Here is a 25,116-nt window from a genome sequence, read left to right on the forward strand (position 1 = left end):
GCGAACTTAAACAACATCTCTCTATTAGCACGCGTTTTGATTAACCCAGGTAACAGTATCGCTGATCTTAGGATCTTTAGTACAAAGACTGCGACTAAAATAAAGGGCAGCCAGCTTCCCACTCGTGAGAGCTAATTTGGTATACCTGAGAATAACACGTGATATTGTAAATGTTCTTCTGTCTAGGTATTGTTGAGATCGAAGGATTTTGATGATAAGATCAGTTCGACCTAGGAAGAGCTAAAAGAGCTGAACCTAGCTGAGTGTTACTACACAAAAGATGATTTGGTAGAGATGCTCCTAAGAGCTGATGTTTATGCTTCAGTCGTGATTTTATACGCTAGCGACGATATTCTACAGAGGACTCGCAAGTAGACCGACATTATTTTTGCCACACTACGGACCACCAATTCGGGTCGTGACTAACAGTAGTAAAAATAGGATTGGATTGAGAGTGGATTTCAATGCATTCCAACTCAACGTCTAATTTTCTTCCAGATTTAGCGAAGATGTTACTATAGTGAGAAAATGTACGAGTACCTCTACATACTGATGACTAGAATTTTAATGAACTAACTAATACCGTCTATCCAATACCGAAAGTGCAGTTCTAGAAGATGATCCATGGAGTAGTCCGTGCTTGGAACTCTGCGATTAGAACGTTGCTACAATTAGCATCAGACGAAGAACATCGACATGTACACTATAAGAGGTAATCCAAATCTGTATGAAGAAACTGTTATGCGATGTGTTTTTTGGGTCGTTTACCATACTCATAGTTATAAGGAGAGTTCCTACAAAGGGAATTAAAACGTTTTCTGAGATCAGAATTGGGAAATATAATTTTTAAAAAGCAGAGCTCTAATTGAAATATCGAATTCTATTTATTCGCTGCATCTATGTATCTCTCCAAGTCTTGGGAGTACACTTTTTCGAATCGCGAATACCTCGATACTCAACAAATTTTCACCACATCTTACTAGTAGGAAACACAAAAGATAATTCATGGTCCAACCTCAGAGTCATACAGCGATAAATAAGTAAGTCAGGTGTAAAACGTTCATAGCCAACGGGATAGTGTAGAATCAGAGGCTGTAACTAGACATCTTGTGGTATCACGTCGGCGACGATGACAATTGCACGGACATCCAGTGGGCTGGCGCCAGACGTTCTCTCGACTCTGGAGTCTCGCTAGATGGGACCATCGTCGAAGGAATCCAATGTCCGAGCCCCATACGCGTCTGACACGAAGCAACAGTTGGAGATGACCATTCGGGTCGTGACTCTGGACCAGGGTAAGAAAAGCTAGGTACAAGAAGTTTAGGAGCGTTACTCCAACCTTCGACGACTGTTCAGTGTCTCGGCATGGTGCTGGCGATGGCAAACCCGCAGCAGGGGTGCTTTCGAAGGAAGAGACCTTCCCAGCAGCAGAAATCAGGGCAAGTAGGTTACGCTGGGTTCGTTGTGGGAGAGCTAGCTAGCGGAGATGAAGGCGCTACAGAAGGGGCTGACCCCTGCGGGCAAGAGAAGGCCCTGGGACTTACCCCCTTCGCGGACGTCGATGGCATGACGCGCGTAGGTGGACGGCTCTAGTCGGGCCAATCTTCTCGCAGAAGCATCGAGTCATCCTTCCGGTTGCCTTCTCTGTTCACGAACCTAGTCTTGAAAGGAGCTCATTTCAGATGCCTGTAGCAGTTTAAATTCAACGCATTTACGCCAATCCTTATTGGTTCTAGGAGGTCACCGGACAATGAGAAGGGTGCTTCGACGGTGCTATATTTGGTCCCATTGGTCAAGCGGTCGATCCATGCATGGGAAATTTGCCAGCCCCTGGGGTCATGGCTTCGCGATCTTTCATGCGTGTCAGCCTTGACTGCTGCTACACTTCTACGCGCGTTCTAGGGGCGTGGACATTCCACGTTTAAAGGCTACATCGCCATTCTGGTAAGAAGGGCGGTTCTTTTGTTCAAATAACGTTGATTGCTTTCTGAACATCCTTAAGAAGGTATCACTATGGCGAGTTTATTGATGGTTCTATAGCGAATCTGATGAACCTGAAGTATTAGCAGCACTTGGTACTGTGCGTTCCGGAAAAGAAGACACAGCGTGTTTACGTCCTCACGACCAATGATCTTTGTCATCATCGTCGGCCAATAGTGGTCACTGACTGTGATCATGGCAGTGTTAGTGAAGTTAATCACCCGTGAGGATGTAAACACGCTGTGCCTCCTTTCCTTGAACGCACTATACTGGAACAGTTTTTTGTAGAGATCCGACTTATCGAAACACTGGTTCTCTCATTGAACGAGGTACGGTTATTATCTATGGCTCTGTGAAAATTGTCTCGTAAAATGGAATCGCTTTCTTGGACGTGTTAATCGAGCCCGTTCTTATTATCGCAATAAGTGGAGGACTGTAAATTGAGCATCTCGCGAGGAGGATCTTTGCTTCGTTAGATCAGAGCTCCTGCATCCCATTGCTATTGACGAATAATTCGGACGTTTCTTGGCGATAACGGAACGTTTAAAACTGCATCCGTGAAAACACTGCAGTATCTAAGACTATTCAAGTTAATTATCTTTCCTCTTAATACTAACGACTATTTCACGCAATTATGCCGAACACTCGTGCAATCTTTACAATTTCATTCGTTTCACCGTTTGCTTTACTTTGGTATTCCATTGTACTTAACGATATTTGAATTATCAGACGTTGGACGGTAATTCAATTGTAAAATGAGTAGCAATCAATTGACAGTGAAATTGTAACGAAACAAGCTATGACATCGGTTAAATGTAATTGTACTATATTATGGTTAATCCTTTTTGCTCCACCTTTTCAGCGCAGCTGTTGATCGGTAACTTCAATTAATTTTTCACGTATTCTCGCTGGTAAGATTCATTATTTATTTTTATTCGTTGATTTAAGTTCCGAGAGTTTTCAATTACGAAAAAAGCGTTAAGTTTCAAATTCTATAACGAATTCTCATGTCATAGTAACGGTTTACTGTAATTTTATAACATTTAGCTTCATGGAGGAATAAGATGATCCTCTTCGATGAATATTTTAATGTCCCTTTATTCAAAACTTATAATAAGTCTATTAAATATAAATTTAAAATTCTGAAGTAGGTATAATAAATGGAACATTAAATCCTTCACTCATTTTCTATATTTTTTCAAAATCTGACCTTTACTCCAATCTCTGCACGTGTAAGTTGAACTCAAGCTTTTCATTCTGTAAACGAAAATGTCATTATTCGAGTCATTATTATGAACGTTACTGTTATCAGAACAACACATCATACGTTGTTTTTGAAAAGCAATACTACACTATCACGGATGTCATTGTTCAAAATTATCTTCGCAATCTGCATTATCGCACAAAAATATTTTATGTTTCTATTCGTCAGAATTCTAGAGACAATTTCAAAATACAGGAAATTATTAACAATACACAGGAAATATTATTTTTGGAACACTACTAAAATATTTTGAATTCTTGAAGGAGAAAACTTCTTCGAAATAATAAAATATTCACGTTTTTTCTAGTAAAATATTTTGAATTCTTGAAAGGAGAAAACTTCTTCGAAGTAATAAAATATTCACGTTTCTTCCAGTAAAATATTTTGAATACTGGAAGAGAAAGCTTTATCGAAATAATAAAATACTCATGTTTTTTTCTAGTTATTATTAACAAATATTTTACGAGTTATGCAAAAATTAGTACATAACATTGTCAAATTAACTGGCAGCCTGAGAATCATACTTGAGTAAACCAAACTTTTCGTTTAATAAATTTATTTGCATAAGTATAATAACAAATACCGTTAATAAAGAGTTAAATAAGAATTTAGTTGATAAATTAACAGTGATAATCCAACGTGTTACGATTGTTTTCTTAGTACTTGAAGTTTAAACAGGTCTTAAAACTTGCGGAATAATATACGAGGGAATAATAATTAGCTGAACTTTAGGCTTTTACCAAAGTTTTAAGTAAGAAGCATGAGAACTAACGGGTAACTAAAATCTCTGCACTTCACACGTTACCTTTGCATAATAAATCATAAAATATACAATTAAGGTGCAACGTACTTCATAAATATTTGTTACCTTACCTTATCTCGCTTTTCATTTTCAACGCACGCGTTAATAAAGCTCTCATAACTGCAGTAGTACATAAAGAGCTACCTCTTAAATAAATCTTGCCAACATTTTAAATAGGTACAAAGATTTAGTAATATTTTATTTTTAACGGAATATTAAAATTTATCAATTATTTTTATAACTTGTAAAACCTCGTAAATAATACTACCACCATTTTCAGCCATAATTAATGGGCCAAATTTTATCGCGGCTATAATTAATAATTACAGATACAAAAATTCAGCAATAATTAATTTTTAACGGAATATTTAAAATTACCAATTATTTTTATGACTTGTAAAATCTCATAAATAATACTACCACCACTTTCCGCCATAATTAATGGGCCAAATTTTATCGCGACTATAATTAACAACTATTATTAGTAGTTGATCTAAAACATACAAAATTTTATTGAAAACTTCATCGTAATATTATTTATAATATTCGCAGAAGGTATAAAATTTTGAGAATGATTTAATTTGCAAAGCTTACAAAGTCTATCTAAAAGGAAACAAGCAGAAAGAAAGCAGTAAAAAATAAAAATTTAACGATAAGTAGGTTCAAGATTAATTACGCATTAATCATTGACATATGAAAATAGATATTTATTTAGAGAACAATCTTAATATTAACTCACAGCGTTTTTGCGAAAATAAAATTTATCATCGCGCATTAATAACTTAACTTCCTTTTGTTTTCATAAAGATACGTATTAAGTCGTAAAGATACGTGTTAGTCACGATAACTGGATTTCTCTCCGCGTGATTTATTACCCCGGTTTCACGCAATTCATATAATTGCAATAAGAACATCGAGCAAATAATTTGCTAGATTTATGACCGCCTGGAAGTGTACCACAGGTTTATATTCGAAAGTCACCCACCGATTCGAGCATTGAAATCTAAAATCGCGCACTCTAAATATATGTCCACGATACTTTAGAGCTTATACCATGGCCGATCTCGTGTTTCAGGACGCCTATTCGAGAATATGAAAATAAAAAACAAATAGAGCAAAAGAAATGGGAGAAAACACAGTCGCAATCGAAAACAGCTTTTGTTCCCTTGAATTTACAAGAACACAGATTTTCTTTTTTTTTTTTTTAATTAAGGGCTTAACTATTTGTGCTACGATTTAACTTTAGGTTGCCGTGCCGTGTTCTACAATATAATATGCGGTAAGGCGTTATATCGACGCCGCACCGCGTTTGCAAGCTAATTGTTAGCCGACGTGACGGACACGTCGGTTTTGTTTCTGCGACAAATGCCTATCGACGTGGTACACACGTCGCTGGCGGCTTTGGAACAAAAGCATCTCCACGTGCGTGGCACGTCTTTATAGCGCAAGTGGTTATCGTCGCATCGACAACAAGGTCATTAGCGACATGAACCATTAGGTGTAGGTACTAGACGTATTCACACAATTGTTTGTTACATCGAACGAATCTGAGGGTACTTTTGGCGTTTTCTATGTTGCTGAAGATTTCTTTTAATGAGTTAGGAACCTTTGCATGGGTTCGTGAAGCCTCGTATTCCTTACAGAAAAATAAAATATGTTAGATGGTTAAGGGATGTTGGTACTTATCGCAATAGGGTGGGGATGTTTTCTTCAGAAGAATGTTCTTGTGTAATTCTAGAATGTCCGATCTGCATCTTATTCAGTACGACATGGTCTCTTCTGTTAGCAGGTCTTCCTATTCGAAGAAGTCATCTGAATTATTACTAACACAGATTTTTGTTTGGAATAAAGAGTAAACATGCGCGAAGGAAGGCATAAAATTCTATTCCTGGCGAGAGGTAGATGACGTAGGTATGGATTATGAAAAGTTTTTCATCTGTTAGCCACAGTAATAAATGTCAGTGGCAGTGTTTAAACGGACAGACAAATAGTTCCGATTGTTCATCAAAAATGAATAAAGGTAATTAAGTAATATAACTTATAAGCTCGGCCCTCAGCGAGCCTGAGACACCGGGTTTACGGCTTTATAGCGACTATAAAAAATAATTTTCTTTTAGAATGTTATTCGGAACGAGATGGCTTTGAATGATTGCCGTTATTTGCGGTGAAAATAAACGTTTCAAAATCTTCGCCGTTGCGCTACCTGCATAAAGTATCTTTCAAAATACCCGCCGCCGTTATTCCTCGAGAATATACGTTTCTGTCCGCATTGTTTAGCAGATTATACTCGTAACCTTTCTCCTCGTGTAACCAATATTTTTTACAGCACTTGTGCAGCAGTTGCTCTTGTTTCTTGCACCGAGTACGAAATTTATATTACGTCGAAACATACCGGTGGAATTATTGAATTACGTATAGCGCGAGTAACGATGGAAGCAATAATTTCCTTACTTTCTGCTCTCTTTTATTATTCGAGAAAGCACCGACTAGTGAAATTTGTATTAAATCGTATGAAAGTTGATTGTAAAGTATCGTGCATATTCTTCTTTAATAGGAAATTTTCTATAATTACTTATTAATTATGACAAATTACTAAATTTTGTAAATAATTCTATATATATGTTTTTCTTGAAAAATAAATTGTACATATTTGTTTCGTACTAAATCTTTGTTTACGACTGACTGTAATAAGTTTTTGTTGAAAGAAAATTAGGGTTTTTTAAACTATCATATATTTTTCTTTATAATAAATGATAACCTTTTCCATACTGTGTTCAGTTTTGAAAGAACCGTAGTATGTGCAAAAATAATATTTTTTGAACTATTCTAAATAATTTTTTAATAGTTAAATTTTGTCCACGATTAATCAAAACTTTTCTCTATAACATATTTATATAAAAAGAAATTATATTGCAGTAAATATTCATCAGTAAAGTTTTGTTTATAATATTCGATAAATTCTTTCAGAAATATTTCTGTATAAAAGAAAATTATATTAAAATTATTTTTGAACAATTATACGTATATGCTTTTAACAATGAAATTATGTTTAAAACGAACACTTACCTTTCCTCTGCGATATCTCTTTATTAAAGAAAAATTACATTAAAATCATTTTTAAACCAATGAGGTTTCGTTTGTAATCAAGGAGAACTTTTCTGTGCGATATGGTTTTATTCAAAAGATGATAAAAGAAAAATCGGTAGAATATTTTCCGAATGTTATTAACGTACGTATCTCATATTCGTAGGAGATTGGTTCTGGAATAAATTTATCGCAAATATGTTTTAAATGCATACGTAACACCAGGTCGAATGCATATTGTAGCGATTAATGAATTTGGCTGAAATAGATTGAGGTGGTAATAGCACTGGTATATGTTCACAGACGTGGATGGGTTCGTGCTGCATCGAAATGCATATCAATTGTTTCATGGAAATTCGAGTGTTACTTCCCTTCATTACTATTCGCAGAATTATATGATTGTACCGCACGTACATGTGCAATGCAGACAAGTTGATTTACATAATTCGTATCGATCATGAAATTGTGCGTTATTAGGTGAGTTAATTTGATGTGTCATTTCCAATGTGATTTCTCAGCAAATTTTTATAATCACCGTCCTTCGTAATAAAGTTATACCGTTTGCTTTCGTGAAACGAAGGAATAAATAAAATAATAATAAACAATCGTAATATCGCGTGTGCTTGCCGTGTGTCAATTTATAAAATTGTTTTCGAGTACAGTTTAACTATTTATGGTTCGTTACGGATCGTTCCTTTAAATTATGTGCGAAGAAGTAAACGTAACGAGATGAACGAATGCGGAAAAGGAAGTACACCGTACCATATAGATTTATATCGAGCGAAAAATATTAATACGTAAGATATATGACATAATATTTCATTTAGCCTGGAAAATTAATACAGTAAATAATTGGCACAGGTTGACTGACAGGGAATAAATTCAAAAATTGATTTACATTGAATATTTATTAAATACTATTTTCTTCGTATTAATTAGTCAATTTCATTATTTCTAGTCGTTCCGTTTTATTATTATTATTATTATATTATTAGTAAACTATCCTGTTTCATACGTAATTGCTATGACATATAATTAGCGCTAATTAACTGATAAGGAATAAATACAAGGATTGATCCATGACGGATAATTATTAAACATCTGGAACACTTTATCAGAAGTAAGATTAAATAAAAATTCTTATCGATAAAGTAAAATATACTACTTACGTTACAAAAATAATACATCTAACAAAAATCGAGTAATAAAGAATAGATGCAGAAATTGATTGGTATCGAATATTTAAAATTAAATGTCGCTTTCTTCCAATTATTCAATCCCAATTTCTTACAAGTAAGTTACAACTATCTAAAATATTTTATGGGAGAATAAAATGAAATATAATATAGGAAAGAAGAAATTGACATTCGTAAAATAAAATTCATCTATATAGCAAGGTTGGTATAATTTACATTCGAGTTAATAATGCGAATTAATAACCAAGAAATAAATATAAGGATTGATTCATATGGAAAACTTTTCGGACACCACTTTCTCGTAATTCTTCAACTCAGTCTGTCCCAATTGTCCCGTTCCATTATTACTTACAACTATCAAAACCGGTGGACGAAAAAAATACTAAAAAATCGAGGATATTAATAAAAGGAGATATACATCACGATATTCTATTTATATCTTAAAATAAGTATATGTAATATAGAGTTGGCAGAAGTTAATTGGCAAGGAATAAATACAAGAATTGATTTATACGAAACGTTTATCAAACGTCACTTTCTCGTGATTATTCAACCTTAATACCCCTACCTGTCTCGTTTTATTACCATTTATAACCATCTGAAAGAGGGAATGAAAAATTTCAGCTATAAAGAAAGAATAGAAATGGAGAGCAAGGCGACTGGCGGAGAATTATAAATTACCGATCGGTCGTTTAAAGGCATGTGCTAAATAGTGGGAACGCGTCATCGTTGTCTTGTCTGGTGTCACGAATGGTAAAAGAGGAGCATGAGCTTCTTCAGTCGGCAGTCGGCGCCACATAAACATGTTGTCCTCGTCCGCATAGACAGAAGGGGAAGGCTCGGATAATTATACAGCGCTCTCATCTCTCACCAAAGCGTATCCTCTAACTAGCGCTAATAACGCCGCTAATGTTCTTCCGTGGAAACTGCTCGTATCTGACTACCACTCGGCTACCTTCTCCGCCACAGAGATAAGATGGAAATAACGACAGCAGTTTATAACTCGGTTTTTCCCTTCCGATGAAAACGCGATCCGAAACCGGCAAATCTATTAAATTAATCTTCCTTTTTTCCAGCCTTCTTTCGCCAGATGTCTGCTCTTTTACCATTTTTTCTCCTCCCCTTTCTTCTCTTCCCTTTTTCCCTCCAATCGCTGGCCTAGAACGATGGAAAACGACGCAATGGGAGGGGAATTTGTAATGGAGTGCAATGAATTTTTGACAGATAAACGCGAGGAAAATTGAAGCTGTATAAGTGGTGTTTACTGCACATGCGAGTTATGTATATAAGTTATCGGGTGCTTTTCTGGCTAGTGGCAGATAAATCAAAATTTACACTGGCATTTGTATTTCGCGTTAAGTTTTTTCTATTTTGTTAGATACTTATGTGACAGGATGTTCAATACTATATATGTAAATTAACTGAAGTCACCTGAGCATGTAACAATAAGCATGTTTATTTGTACGTTATAGTCAGCGTTTCATTAAAAATGTAAATGACTCTGGAAATTGTGGAATTAATACGAATTTCATACTTATAATATATATTTATATTTTTAATATTTATATTACATATTTTTAATCTTCTTCTCTTGTTCTAAAATTTACTATTTAGATTATTATTATTATTTATTTACGCCATTTCAATTAATATTGTTATTATTTTACCGATTTATTTGACCAAAAATTAGTTTGCATTACTTTCAAATTACACTGAGATGCAATAAAACAGTTTAATATTAAATCATTTTTAGAATTATAACTCATTGTGTATATCTAAATAATACGTATTATAAATTTACTGATTTAATATACATAATTTGGTATTATACCTGTATTTTTATTTAAATATGAAAAGCAATTTCCACTTTTACTTCGTGATATAATTTAGATAACCATTTCGTAGCGAGTAAAATTTCTTCGCGTGGAATAGTATTTAACAGTTGCAAGTTTTTTCTTCCATTATTCGAAAAATATTTACCTGTAACAACTTCAGCGAAACGATTTACATTTTCTTAAATAACTTCGAAAATAGAATATATGATAAATAATAGACTATTTAATGAACAGAATTTATAAAGCAACATTTCGTTAGAAATTGAAATTACAAAGTTTTATATTTTTTATAAGTATAACAAATTGTGAAAAATATTCAAATATATATAAAGAAAGTCGAAATAAGTTTTCTCTGTTTCAATTCTTACGTGTAGCAATTTAATTTTTGAAAACGTGAAATCAAATATAATTTAATTCTCTTAATTACTTAATTGTTTATCAATTACTTCTACTCACATTACAGTTTTTGTAATTAATAACAATACTGTATTTTATATAATTATAAAAATTTCTACAAATTGTACATTCGTTAATATCTATAGATATTCGCGTAAACATGAATGACAATATCGAAACTATTACATACATCAAAAAAATTGTTTCATTAATTTTTTAAACATTTCGTATTTCTTTCTGTATACCATATTATATTTTCTTTACATTTATATTTAAAAGATTTTTCAATTTTTGTTGAAAGCAAACGGTGAAAACGAGAAAACTTTTCTCTATAATTTCCATTTATTCTTTCATGTAAAATTCGTTCTTTCTTAATTGTGCTAACTCTTACATTATAACGTACAAACTGTACCAAATAGTAACCTTTAAAACGATGTAAAAATACAAAAATACAAAAAAGACATTCTGAACGTACGAATATATATATATTTAATTTTACTGTTAATACTTACATATACATAGTTATTGGTTTTCATATTAAAAAGTTTTCATATTCCTACAAAGGAGAATTTTTTATTTTTTGATTTCTTTTTTTCCATGTATACTTTGCAATATTCGAATGAATTTTTTACTAATTTAATGAAAAAGATTCAGATTTATAATTATTGAGTAATTACGATAAATTTTCATAAAAATAATAGATTCCACAATACTCAGAAAAATAATAAATTTTTAAATGCAAATTATACTTCCTAATTACATCGCATTAGACGATTTTTAAAATTTATATTAGTTAAAAAATTAAGACAATTTAATCAAAGAAGAAGAAGGTGTGCGACATATTTCCCCAACTTTTAAAAAGCTTTAATCGAAGATGCTTTCCTGGTAAAATATTTTTTAACGTTCCTGAATAATGAAATTCAATAATATTGAGTCGCGTGAACAAGAAAGTCCAAAATTGACCCATTACACGAGTTAGCTTTCATTGAAGAATCATTACAGAATATGCTATAACCAATTTGCAAGTAATAAGAAGTATAATTACGATTTTTAACGATGCACCGATTTGCAATATTGCATCTACAAACTCGACTTTGAGCAACTTTCTTGAAATAAAGACTTTGATTATATAACTATGTTAATTTGTTTATAAAAATTACGAATATATTTATAAATTCTATTGTGGAGAAAACAAAAATAAATTTGGTAATGTTAGTCTGACAATTTAGCTTACGAAAGTTGCAAATATATTTATAAAGTTTCCAAAGGAAAAATTGTGAAACGATCCGTCCTTGTCTTAGAAACTTCTTTAAAATTTCCATATTTTTTATTCGATAACCACATTAAAGCTGCTTCAGTTGTTTCAAACGTTCTAGCAACTTTCTTTCATTCCATTTTCTCTTTTCTCACGACTTCTATTGCCTTTTTCATTAACTAGCAGGATCATGACCTTTCCTTTAATTCCCTCTATCGTTTGCTATTGTGTATGTAATCTAAAGATCAACGTAAATAATTTAATGCATCAAGTTATTTACAGAACGGTGTTCTAACTTTGAGGAAATAAACATTCAAATTAAAAAAAAGAAACTGTTTCAGAAATACATTGTCATTTATTATTATCATTTATTATTAAGAAACTGAAAACATTTATTATTAAGAAAAAATCATGTAGATGATTACCTTCGTCCTATTTATGCACATTAAAAACGAGAAAGGAATAATAATTAACAATTTAAACACCAATTTGTATCAAAGATATAATACGATGAAACTATCAAACTTTGCGAATGAAATAAAAATGGTAAATGGTAATCATAATGCAAAAATGAAAATCATTATTGATATTGAATAATAAACGAATAACTGTGATTCTATTGCTTCGTGGCACTATTTTTAAGGAGTTAACTCTTTTATTTACTTGTTCTAGCATTAACGAAATAAGTTATGCATTTGATACAGAGTGGTTCAACTTTCGTTACTTTTCTCTATTCAAATTACATGTACAATAATAAAAGTTTGTTAGAAATATACGAGAAATAAGTATCCACAACAACATTCATAACTGCCTTCATTGCAGATATTTCATGTTACACTTTCTAGATTTTTGTATCTAGTTATTAATTATCGTGATCGTTATGAAAAATTTATTAAACTCGATAAAAGAATGTCATATCGAATAAAAGTAGGATAAGAATAATTTTAAAAAAATAGATATTTTAATCATTTTGATAATACCTACTAATAATTATTGCCTCGTGTAACTAACAATAAGATCTTTCGAGTTTATTTATTTGCCTAACGAAATTATACAATATTATTCAAAATAAAAAGTGTCATTGGAATTCGCAGAATGTAAATATTTATTAATCTCCTACAAAATTATTTATACATTTAATGTGAAAGGGTTTTCATGTTATAAAAATATTTTTGATATTATAACTATGCATTTACAGGAGTCTAAATTTAAATACCAGATTATGACTATATTATTTATGTAATAGTATAACATTGTATAATGATTGTATCATGAAATAGTATAATGTAAGAACTTAAACATCTATACACAAGCAAAATGATTTACGTAACTGGATAAAGCAGAACAAATGTTTCTTACTTCTGCAACAATTTACAACATTTATATAAGATACAATTTATTATCTTACCAGATGTCAATAAAAGAAATAAAATACAATACAAAATGGGTTGATTAATGAGAATTTGATAATCGTAAGAATTTGAGGTAACAAAACCTTTATTATATAAATGAACAATAAAGAGAATAATACAATATAAATATAAATATTTATATTTTGATATTTGTGAAAACATAATATTAAATGAAACATCGGAATCACTTTGCATCTTTCTTACAGGCATACACAGTACACGTCTTGCTCCATAATTGTGTGTGACATAAAATAACGAATATAATCATGTTTTATACTTTGACATTTATGTCAATTGATGAAATCCCATTTTAACGACAGAAGTTGAAGAATTACAGAATTGAATAATATGAAAACAAATATACGTAGAAAAATTATGACATAATAATTAGTTGTTCGTTTCATATTATCCTTATTTATTTAACTCATACTCGACGTCACGTCCACGTGTTTTGAAATATCCTATACAGAAAATAACTTACATACCTAATTCAGTACGCGCAAACATCTAAACAAGATAAGATGCTAAAAAATTGTTTAATAGGAAATTTATAATATAAGAAACCGCATAATTCATAGCATTAAAGATATCCAATTAACGATTATTTAAATCTCAAAGTCGCTTTAATTTCTTTATGTGGAATTGTAGGTTATAGGGCATAAGATAGAGAATATTATGACGTGTTGCATGCATCATTCTCCTTGTTATAAAAGTCACAGATAAAATTGTTAAGCAATTAACTATTACATATAAGTATATCGCTCTTTTAATACGAAGTCAGACGATTATAATATTCTTAAGAGGGAAAACTGTTCTACTTTGAAATACAAAAATAAGTTACTTCTCCACATTGAATATTTATTATCCACTTCTACTATAATTAATCAGTTTTGCAGAAAGTAATTTGCTATTTAAATTAAATTAGCTTGCTATTTAACCTTTGAGGCATATCTAATACTTTTGCAGGTTATGACATTAAGATAAACACGATTTACTTATACGCGGACTAGATCGGGTTAGGTTAGGTTACGCGAGTAAATTGAAACGTTATTTCTTGAAACTTTTTCACCGCAAGAACTGACTATGAAATAAAAATTCAATTTGAAACGAGAATCGTTTTTGTTCGATTGTCAAAGGTAGAGATTATGGAAGGTGATTAGTATCTACAAATGTAAGTGACGCATATAACCTAATTAGATATCTGATCAACGTTTAACTACGTGTTGAGTGATTTATTCAAGTGTGCATAATATTGCATCAACAGGATGCGTATTCAGTGAACGTTATATTCTAGCAAATACAATACAGTGATAAATGATTTATGTTAATACCATCCATAAATCAAAGGTGTTACGTTATGGTACAGAATAAAACACGCAGTGTGACGTATAGATTTGAGATTGTTAGCAATTGCGTTGCACAAATAACGATAGAATGCACATCGTTATCGGAAGAATTATTATACCAAGAAATAATTTCTTGAAAAATACGAAACAAAAAATTATCCAATAATTAAGCGATATAATTTCCGCATATATTTTAAACGTTTTGAATATTTTTGGTAGTGGGGTGAAGAAAGGAATCTTAAAAATATTTCATAAGTATACACATTAATTAAAATTGGAATTTACAAATTTCTTTATAGTTCTGTAATTGAATATAATAATGACTATAGAAAATTAACAATAATTTGGTGCATGTGAATCAACGGTTATTATTTACTTAGGAAAATAAGAGTAATAAATATTCGATCTCTATTCCTATTCATTTATTTTCAACTTTCACGTTTCCATATAAGGAAAACGATTATAGGTTCTTCTTCTTTCATAGAAAAATACTTCTAATTCTTCCATTTGTCACAACAACCTTCGCGAGATACGTAAATAATAATTATATATCGCGAACGTATTAAAGAGATTAGATATTGACTATGGTGAATCATTACTTCATAGCCAATTTACATAATCTTGATCGATCGTTTTATTTAAATAATGTTATACAAACGCCAAGAGAATTACATAGTAAATAAAAACAGGAGTTAAGATCGGAGAACACAATGGCCATTGCTTTTCAAATCAGCATGTACTAGATAAGAATTTATGACTCGCTCCGATATTTTAATTTTATGGTACACATACACACGTATATTTAGAAGTGTGCACACCCAATATGTATACAGATATTACTCTACATAATGGATTCGAAGCTATAAATAAGGTCATATTAGAATGTATTCGAACATAAATGATAATTAAATGCTTTCAGACGTTTTAAAATAGGAAGATTATTTCATTTAACGATAAAACCGTTGAAATTACTAAACGATCGTGTTTGAAGTATGAGGAACGTACACATAGAGAATGGTTCGCGCAAAGATTATCGTTATCGGCCTTCGGTAATAAGTACCCACGTAGCACGCTATATAACTCACGACAAGAACAATTAAAATACACATTTTTCTCAACAAGTTCCACTTTTTTTGAATACATAATGTGTACGACATAAGGAACAAAGTGTATTGTTCGATGCTCGTAGCTGCTCGCAAAAGCTTGAACATAACCTATATATGCAAGAAGATATTTTCTACCTCTATTTTTAACCCTAGAATTACCGAGCTAGTTAAAATAACTGTTTTTAAATATTTTATTTTTCCAATAATTATATACACCTAAAAAGCATGATTAAATATTTATCTATTCACCACGCACCAATTATTATTTGCTATATATAGCATATTCAATTACTGTAAATTCCTGTTAATCTCTGTAAAAATAATCATAGAAACGATACATGTGCATGAACATTATTACATTACATGTTTCATTACAAATTTTTGTATTACATTACAAAATTGAAATAAAAATGATCGGTTCCACCATTTTTGAATTCATAATGTGTACGACACGAGGAAGAAAATGTATTGTTCGATGCTCATTGCTGGTCGCAAAATCTTGGACATAACCTATATTGCGAGAAGATATTTTCTAACTCTGCTTTTAACCCTAGAATTACCTAGCTAGCCAAAATAACTGTTTTCGAATATTTTATTTTCCCAATGATTATGTACACCTATGTATATATATATATATATATATATATATATATATATATATAACGTACAGGGTATCCGCGTTAAGTTCTGTTTCAGAAAAAATTTTTTTAGTATTTGATGGGTTACGTGTTCTCATATTACTACAGCTAAAAAAATGCTTTTTACGTAAAAAAGTCAAGGTGATCTTGACTTTTTTAGATGACGCTATATCTTTTTGATGTCAGGTTTCTTGCTGACGTCGAGATGAATTTTACGATTTTTTAAGGTCGCTTTGACTTTTTTACGTAAAAAGCATTTTTTAAGTTTCAGTAATGCGGGAACACGTAATCCATCGAATACTGAAAAAATTATGCCTGAAACACTTTTTTAATTGACTACCGGAAATACCTAAGAAATGGCGACAAAACATAACGCGAACACCCTGTATATATACTTATATAACCTACAAAACGTGATTACAACACATTCATTTATTCACCAAGCTTCGATTATTATTTACTATATTTAATTATATAGTAAATGTATAAGTATATACAGTATATTTAATTATCATTACGGGTCAACATTTTGAATGTTAATTCCTTTAAAAATAATTATTAAAACGATACATGTGCACGAATAATATATTACTTTACAAAATTAAAATAAAAATTATCGATTCCACCTTTTTTTATTTCATATCGTGTGCGACATAAGGAACAAAACCTATTGTTCTATGCTCGTTGCTGTTTGCTAAAACTTGGACATAACCTATATATGCAAGAAGATATTCTCTACCTCTATTTTTACCCCTAGAATTACCGAGCTAGTCAAAATGACTATCTTCAGATATTTTATTTTTCCAATAATTATATACATCTAGTAATTACATGTTCATATATTCACCATACTTGGATTATTATTTGCTGTATATAGTATATTTAATTACCATTACAGGTCAACATTTTCAATATTAATTCCTGTATAAGGGGTTATAGAAACAATACACGTGGATGAATAGTATATTACATTCGAAAAATGAAATAAGAATGGTCAGGTCAAAGAGATCACCGAGATTAGTCGTTAATGTACATTTAAAATCTCGAGTGAGTTTTATTAGCGAAAAGATAAGGTTACAGATCGGAGAGGTTGTGAAAGCAAAGAACAAACATGTATCTTCTTCTCATTGAACGGTGTCACTGGAGTATAAGGATCTCCGAGAATAGCCGCTAGGCTTTATCGTTTGAAGCGTTTTCGAAACGTGCCACTGGAGTTTCGTCGTAGTCGTCGTCGTCGTGATTTCTCACGTGTCTCCACAGGAAACTAGTCGAGAGTAGATAATCACCCTCCGCTCACCGCACATCGATCAGGAAGAGATACAGCTAATGAACTAATCCGGCCACGTCGTCGGCGAGCACGAACTCGTCCCGCAGGATGGCGCTACGGTCGCCAACATTCGTTACTTCCCTCCCCACTCTCTTCCCACTCTTCTATGCCCGATCTTTTTTCCTCTTCTACGGTCCAGAAACGAGCACGTTATTTATGGCTAGTCCGTTGCAACTCTGCTTGCGCATTCTGCGCAAGGGCTGCACAAAATCGACAGCTGTCGCCCCGTTCGGCAGCTCCGTATATCCATCTTTCTTTCTTACTCCCTCTCTCTGTCCTTCTTCACCCTTTTATCTCTTCGCGCCTTCTCTCTACCGTGTCCTTCGTCAACTTTGTTTATATCTATGCCATTTTACGCTTGAACAAATAAATAAACCGAGTTACAATATCATTCGCTCGGTCAAGATTGATATAACGAAGCTATATTTTTTTCATAGTCGTACTGGTATTTTAACGCGTTCTATTCACTTTCATCTGCCCTTTTTCATGTTTTACTCGCATATGTACTTTTACCCAATTTACAGAAAACCACGTGTATCCGGAATATATTAAATCCCTTTTTTTTTTTTTTGGATAGCATACCTGTTGGATAGTATACCGTGGAATGGAATTGAATTTATTTTTTAATTCTTTTAAAGCGTATATGGGAAGAGCATTTTATATAGATTGCGTTCCCGGAATACATACGAGTTTTATACGATGTTACAAATTAATTTTTTTTCGACACTTTTTCCGTTGCACGCAACCACCGTGTATAAAAGAAAACCCAAGTGTTTGTGTGTAATTAATGAATCGATACAACCAAATTTTTACAAAAATTAGCACAATTCTTTCCTTTTCTAATCAATAGAAAATTATTCTCATATTTTACGGAAATTATTACTTCGATGAAATTAACGTTTGAGAGCGAATGATACTTTCTGTTTCATAATTTCGGCCAGCATTTTGGCATCGTACCAACTATCGTTTTTAAATAATGGTTTCCCGTTTTTTGCCATTTCCCTTGCAATCTATTTTGCAATTCTGTTTTGCTTCTAATGACCAAATTCAGATCGGAGAAATAAGGTAAAACTTTTATTTTGGGATAATTACCCAATAACCATTCCTGTAATGATTTAGACTTGCACTTGGGTCGTTTTGGTAAAAGCGTCTAGAATCTTCATTTCCTAAATACGTTACTGCAGATTTCCTTCCGAAATGTCTAAGAATGATTTTATTCGTTGTCTCTGTAATAACGTGTAGTTTACAGTTATATATAGAATTATAGCATATTTTGTGGAAAGACTATAACGATAATTTTCAAGTTTTATTTACACTTTTGTTATAGTAAAACCAATTCGTAACGAGTCGTTAAATATTCATTATTTCAAAAATAATGTATATAAACCAAAATATACTTCATTTTATACCTGTAAAGTTACTTGTAAACCAAAATTATTACGAATTTTATTAAAATTTGATCACTGTTCCGAACAAATTTTAAAAACTATTTAAATTAATAAATTCTAAAATATTACATATCTTCGTTTTCAGAATACGTGCCACTAACAATGTTACTTATTATTTTTCTATATTATAATACAATGGTAATATAATACATAGCATCATAAATTCAAAGAAAAAAAAAAAGAAAGAAAAGCATAAATTATGCGAAATATAGCACACGTTCGTTCAAACGAGTATTAATTAAAACAAAATTCGACGCGATAAATTCTAAGTAGCTCCTAAACATTCGTTCATTTATATGGAATCATTTTCCGATATCATAACAGATCAAAATTTAACACCTCGACGATAGCTATTAATATTAGGCCGGGTTATTATAATACCATTATATAATTCCAGCATACCCAAAGCGTTGCCATAGAAATTCCGGCGAAAATCGCGCGTCCCTTAAATCAGTATTCGAATGGGATCCGGAAAAGGCGAGATTACGTAATAACGGGGGAAGCAGTGGGCACACCAGAATTTCGCAAAGGACGCGTGCAACGTAAAGATGCTCTACAAATTACAGCGTAAGTTACGCGCGCGCGCGAATCCGCATTACACGTGCACGCGCGTCTAGTGACCCATACTTAGAACTGCGCGCGTATTGGTGCAAAAGGTGTTATTTATGTCCTCTTTGTCGGGCCATCGATAACCGCTGTAGAGAACTGTGGCGTGGCCTAGTGCAGCCCGTGTCGGTGTATACGCACATAAATAATGCGAGCGCAATTTCCCATGTAATTGATGGGGTACCCCCACCTTCCTAGCTTCCCTTCCCTTTCCATAATGGTGAGTGAACTGAGCTCTGGATGTTAGCCACAGAGCACCCTGTGGGGCGTAAACTCGACAATGCCTTCGTCACGCCGCGCATTGTTTGCCACCGCCGAGAGTTCACTCTCGGGGTTGATTTACTGTCCCGAGTTCGCTCACGAGCCACGGACGGCTCCCGGCCCCGCAAAGAGCGTGTACCGAAATTTTCGTCGAAAGATCGTCGCTCTTCTGTCATCCTGTTCCCACCCCGTTTTCTCCGCAGTCTCCGCTGAAAGATGGCTTTGCTTCCCGGTACGAACCATTAGAAGCAACCACTCTTTGCCCACGCTTTCCTTGCCACGCTTTACCCCCGACTTTCAGGCGCTGGCTTCCCAGAACCCATGAATCCGCGAGTGAATCCGCGTTCGCGCCACCGGAACCAACACTGCTATATCCTACAGTATATTAAGTTCTGATCGTTTCCACGAATTCTCCTTTATACGATGGATGTTAGACCCGGATGATTAACACGTTCGCGTCGGCTGACGCACAGATGGGTCATTCGAGCTTTTCACTTCGGTCCGGCTGACGGATTGCGGAAATACGTCACTGAGATTTTCCTATATCCGTCTCGGAATAGATTTATGAAACGCTATTAATGACTCGATTTCTCTTCCCGAACGTTTCTTCCAGCGTGACGCGATTGCAAAAAGAGGCGCCGAATCTTCCCGTATCCTTCAAAAGCCAATCTATCCATGGGGTAGCCATCTATCGATACTAATGGCGACTGTATCCGACGCCTGACGCTACTCGTGTACCAACAATGACAGTAGTCACCTAACGTTTGATACTCGTGGTGTACTAACGGTTGCTATTGTCGCTCAACGTCTGACGCTTACGGTGCATCTACCAACAGTAATTACAGTCACTCAACGTCTGGCGTTTACGGTGTACCTAACAACAGTGATTGTAGTCACTCAAGGTTTAACACTCGTGATGTGCTAACGATAACTATTGTCACTCAACGTCTGACGCTCACGGTGTTCCTACTGACAGTGATTAAAGTCACTGAACGTTTAACGGTCACGGTGCACCTACCAGCAGTGATTATAGTCCCTGGACGACTGATGTTTACGGTATACCTACAAATAGTGATTATAGTCACCTAACGTTTGACACTCGTGGTGACTAACCGTGACTATTGTCACTCAACGTCTGACACTCACGGTGTACCTACCGACAGCCATTATAGTCACTCAACGTCTGTCGTTCACGGTATTCCTATCAACAGTGATTATGGTCACTCAACGTCTGACGTTCACTGTGTTCCTACCAACAGTGATTATAGTGATTATAGTCACGCAACGTTTAACACTCGTGAAGTACTAACAGGGACTATTAGGGACTATTGTTAGCCAATGTCTGACGCCCATGGTGTGCTAACAGTGACCATTGTTATACCGATTGTCTGACGGTCGCGGTATACTAACAGGGACTATTGTCATCCAAGTTCTAACTCTCGCTCTGTACTAATGACAATTTCAGTCACTCGTTAAAATTTCGCATTCTTTCTTGGATAGAGTACACTCGCGTTAAAATGGCCCCAGCTCGTGATAACGTATTTGCGAGTAAGAAGTTAGCCAATGTCTGACGCCCATGGTGTGCTAACAGGGACCATTGTTATACCGATTGTCTGACGGTCGCGGTATACTAACAGGGACTATTGTCATCCAAGTTCTAACTCTCGCTCTGTACTAATGACAATTTCAGTCACTCGTTAAAATTTCGCATTCTTTCTTGGATAGAGTACACTCGCGTTAAAATGGCCCCAGCTCGTGATAACGTATTTGCGAGTAAGACCACGGTATCGGAAAATTAGGAATGAGTAATCTTGACGGGTTTACCGTTACAGAGGTGAAACAGTGAACACGCCAGGAGGACACGGACCCTCGTTTCAGCCACGCTCCCCATGGAAGAATTGCTTGGTATTTAACAGACAGGCAGACCGCACCGTGACAAAAAGGGCAATGTTGCGGGCAGGCCAACGGAAGTGCGCGCTTGTAGAACGCGTTTTCATGTCACGGTTGCAGGGTTCATTTCCAGATTTCGAGGAAAGCTCATTTTTTCCTGGTAACGTACAGCCCAAGGTTTGTTAAGAGCTGGGAATTCTCGCGCAAACGTGATACAAACGATTTAACTGACTTTATTCACGCGTGGTGCATATTTTAGAACGAACGACTATTTCCAGTTCGAATGTCGAGTGTAACGAAATTGCGATGATAAATTCTGCATTTGTAATCGAATATTTGTCGAATTTCAGAATGTTTCTCGCGATAATGTACGGTATAAGATTTGTTAAGTGCTATAATTTTCATTTGAACGAGATACGAGCAATCGAACTAATTTTACTCGTACGACATATTACATTGCAAAAGTACAATTCAAGAACTGGGTAATAAAATTGTAATTATACATTCCACATTGGAGTCATTCGATGAATTTAAAATCAGAGTTAATATTCGGCTAGTTCTTCGCCATAAGACGCAGTTCGGTGTTTATTAACCCTTTGCACTCGGCGATTTTTTCGTTACAGAAAGAAAGTAATTCGAAGACTTTCTGCCATAAAGTCGATATAAATCGTATACAAATTAAGGCGTAGAATTATTTTACTTTGATATCTCATCCCTTTATTATTTGCCATATTAACCCTTTACACTTGACGATTTTTTCGTTTCAGGAAAATAGTAATTCGAAGACTTTCTGCCATAAAGTCGACGATATTTCTAAAACGACAAATAAGAATTCGTATGCAAATTAAGACGTAAAATTATTTTGCCTCGATATTCCATGCATCGTTGGGTAATTGTAAATTTGATATACTAATTAACATCCACCTTTAGAATCTGATTAAACGGAGACTGAGAGGCGCCTCTCGAGTGCAAAGGGTTAATAGCTGTAATTTTCGATCAAAAGCGGTATAAACGATTAAATTAATTACGCTCCTTCAATATCGTATTTTGGATTCAGTAGTCGAGTTTAAGGACCGTACGACAAAGTTAAAATTCCGAATTCTACGTACACTCCTGTACCCTGAAACGCTTTGACCTTGAAGTAGGATGACTCGAGAAACGTTACGTTTGACACGAAAATTTTTATCGGAAAATTACCTAATTATTAATTACCTTAATTATTCGCTCACTGCTATTTCATTGAATGACGAGTAATCTGCAAGTTGTTAATAAAAAACGAGCAATGGAGAAAGTATTACGTCCTCTATCCCGGGGCAGATGTAACGCGACATGGGGTCAGTGGTACTACACGTTTATCCTTCAAAGAAGTTATTTATTAAACTAAATTAAATATAAAACAAAGACGAGGATAACGAACGTTGACTCGACAGAAGTACTACGTATAAATCAAACTCTCGAAAATGGTTAAAAGTAATTGGTATGGATTATTCGCTGTCAGGATGTCGCTCGTTTCGCATGCTCAGTCCTCACATTCCACGAACTGTACTAAATAATTGAATTTCGTTCAATTTTAAAATCTATCAAACTATTAGAACACCACTCAAGGTAATCGCGATGTCCCTTAATGATCGTGTTCATCGTTCCCAAATGTTCCTGTCCTTTACACAGACGCGTGTGTGCGTGTGTGTTCCAGCGAATCTGTGTAATTATTCCGAGCCCTCCTTCTTCTTGTACAGAACGTCGAACTGTAATCACGTGTCCGAGTGTTTGTAATTAAATATTATAAAGTGTGTGGCATTAATAACAGTACAGATAGAGTTTTCAACGATAACTTCGCTCAAACGTGAACAATAATCACCGTTTTCGAAATATACGAACCGCTCCTTTGCCGTTGTATCACGAATACATTATCTCTGCAAATTGTTCGTATTTCTGTTTTCGTCTCAGCTGTATTTTCGTTCTTATTGCAATAATAAAGTATTGTAGGATGGCGAAAACTGGTTTTGAGACACCAAAAATTGACAAAACGACAAGAACGGAGTAACCAAAACTCAAAACTCGTGAAACTAATTTAACTTGGGAAAGGAACACCAAGATAACGAAACGAAAATACACAAAGACGCACTCTAATTTAACTCTCTTTCCAAAACCAAGAGACTCACGGTCGTGCTAGTCACAATTGATTTCTAAGGACGCAGTTTTGGTCGTCAAGGACCATGCTTTTATGCTATTCTTTACCTACGAACGCAACTTAATTTTGTTACCCAAAATAACTTTTCAATCTGCTTCTAGAAAATATCGATCGATTTATAATTTGTTTTTGTTGGCAATAGCCGATTCGCGATTTCTTTCCGAAATGGTATCCTACAATATTAACCACTTGCGGTGGCAAGAAATTCACAGATGCGTGTGCCAGAACGGTCCAGTGTTTCTGTAACAATTGCATAACGACGTGTATACTACGTCGTTGGCGATTCTGTGACGAAGGCATTACGACGTGCGTGACACGTCTTTCCAGCGCAAGTGGTTAAATACCGAAAGTAGCTTTCTTTCTTTATATTTTTGACCGCTGCTGCGTCCACAGAATATTAATAAATTGTATTACTCTTATCTTCAAGTAACCACGAAATTGTAATTTTTTATCGACGTAAAATAATAACCTTTATTGTAGTTTAGTACAATCTCGTTTAGATTATGCCTCGACGATTTGGTCTCCAACAAAAGCTGATCAAAGATATCAGATTGAACAGATTCAACACCGATTTCTAAAATTTGCTAGCTATAAACTTGGACGTTATATGAGTATTTATGATCGTGATTATGAACCTGTTCAACGCAAGTTCAATATTAAATCTCTCGAATCAAGAAGAATTGCGACCTTTTGTTTCTCTGGAAAATTATAAACGCTGTTATACGCGGTCCAGAATTATTCTCTTTCATTAATTTTCAGAAATTTATGAGTTGAATCAGCAGACCCTATCAACAGAATATGCATTCTTGCAAACAATTTCTCATCAAATCTTCAATTTTTTGTCAATAGTATCTCCTCGTTCAACTCATTTGCATCATGGCTCTACTTAAGGTGTCATGTTCAGGCATCAGCGACGTTCAACTGACGAATTAGCCAGTATCACCGTTCGCTTATCAGTACCTACTCATAATGGCAGTTAAAAGGATTTTCACAACAAAAGTAAAACTTGTTAAGAATATAATGAACCGATGTAGATAAGATGCTCACAAAAGCGATCAAACGTGATCTGTGGCATATGA

At 34.0% G+C, this 25,116-nt stretch overlaps 1 protein-coding gene across 1 annotated transcript in view; it reads left to right on the forward strand.

Annotated features, from left to right (window-relative positions):
- Positions 1–1,365: 1,365 nt before the first annotated feature.
- The window catches only part of LOC108545278 (peptidyl-prolyl cis-trans isomerase CWC27 homolog), a gene marked incomplete at its 3' end in the record, with an annotated part of 69,280 nt that continues 45,529 nt past the window's right edge, over positions 1,366–25,116 (forward strand). The window contains exon 1 of the mRNA XM_017896811.1: positions 1,366–1,575. Within this exon, the coding sequence (XP_017752300.1) occupies positions 1,366–1,575 (210 nt within the window). The remainder of the gene's footprint in view (positions 1,576–25,116) is intronic.

Source organism: Eufriesea mexicana, unplaced genomic scaffold, assembly GCF_001483705.2.
Source record: "Eufriesea mexicana isolate 0111107269 unplaced genomic scaffold, ASM148370v2 scaffold413, whole genome shotgun sequence".
NCBI classification, from domain to species: domain Eukaryota; kingdom Metazoa; phylum Arthropoda; class Insecta; order Hymenoptera; family Apidae; genus Eufriesea; species Eufriesea mexicana.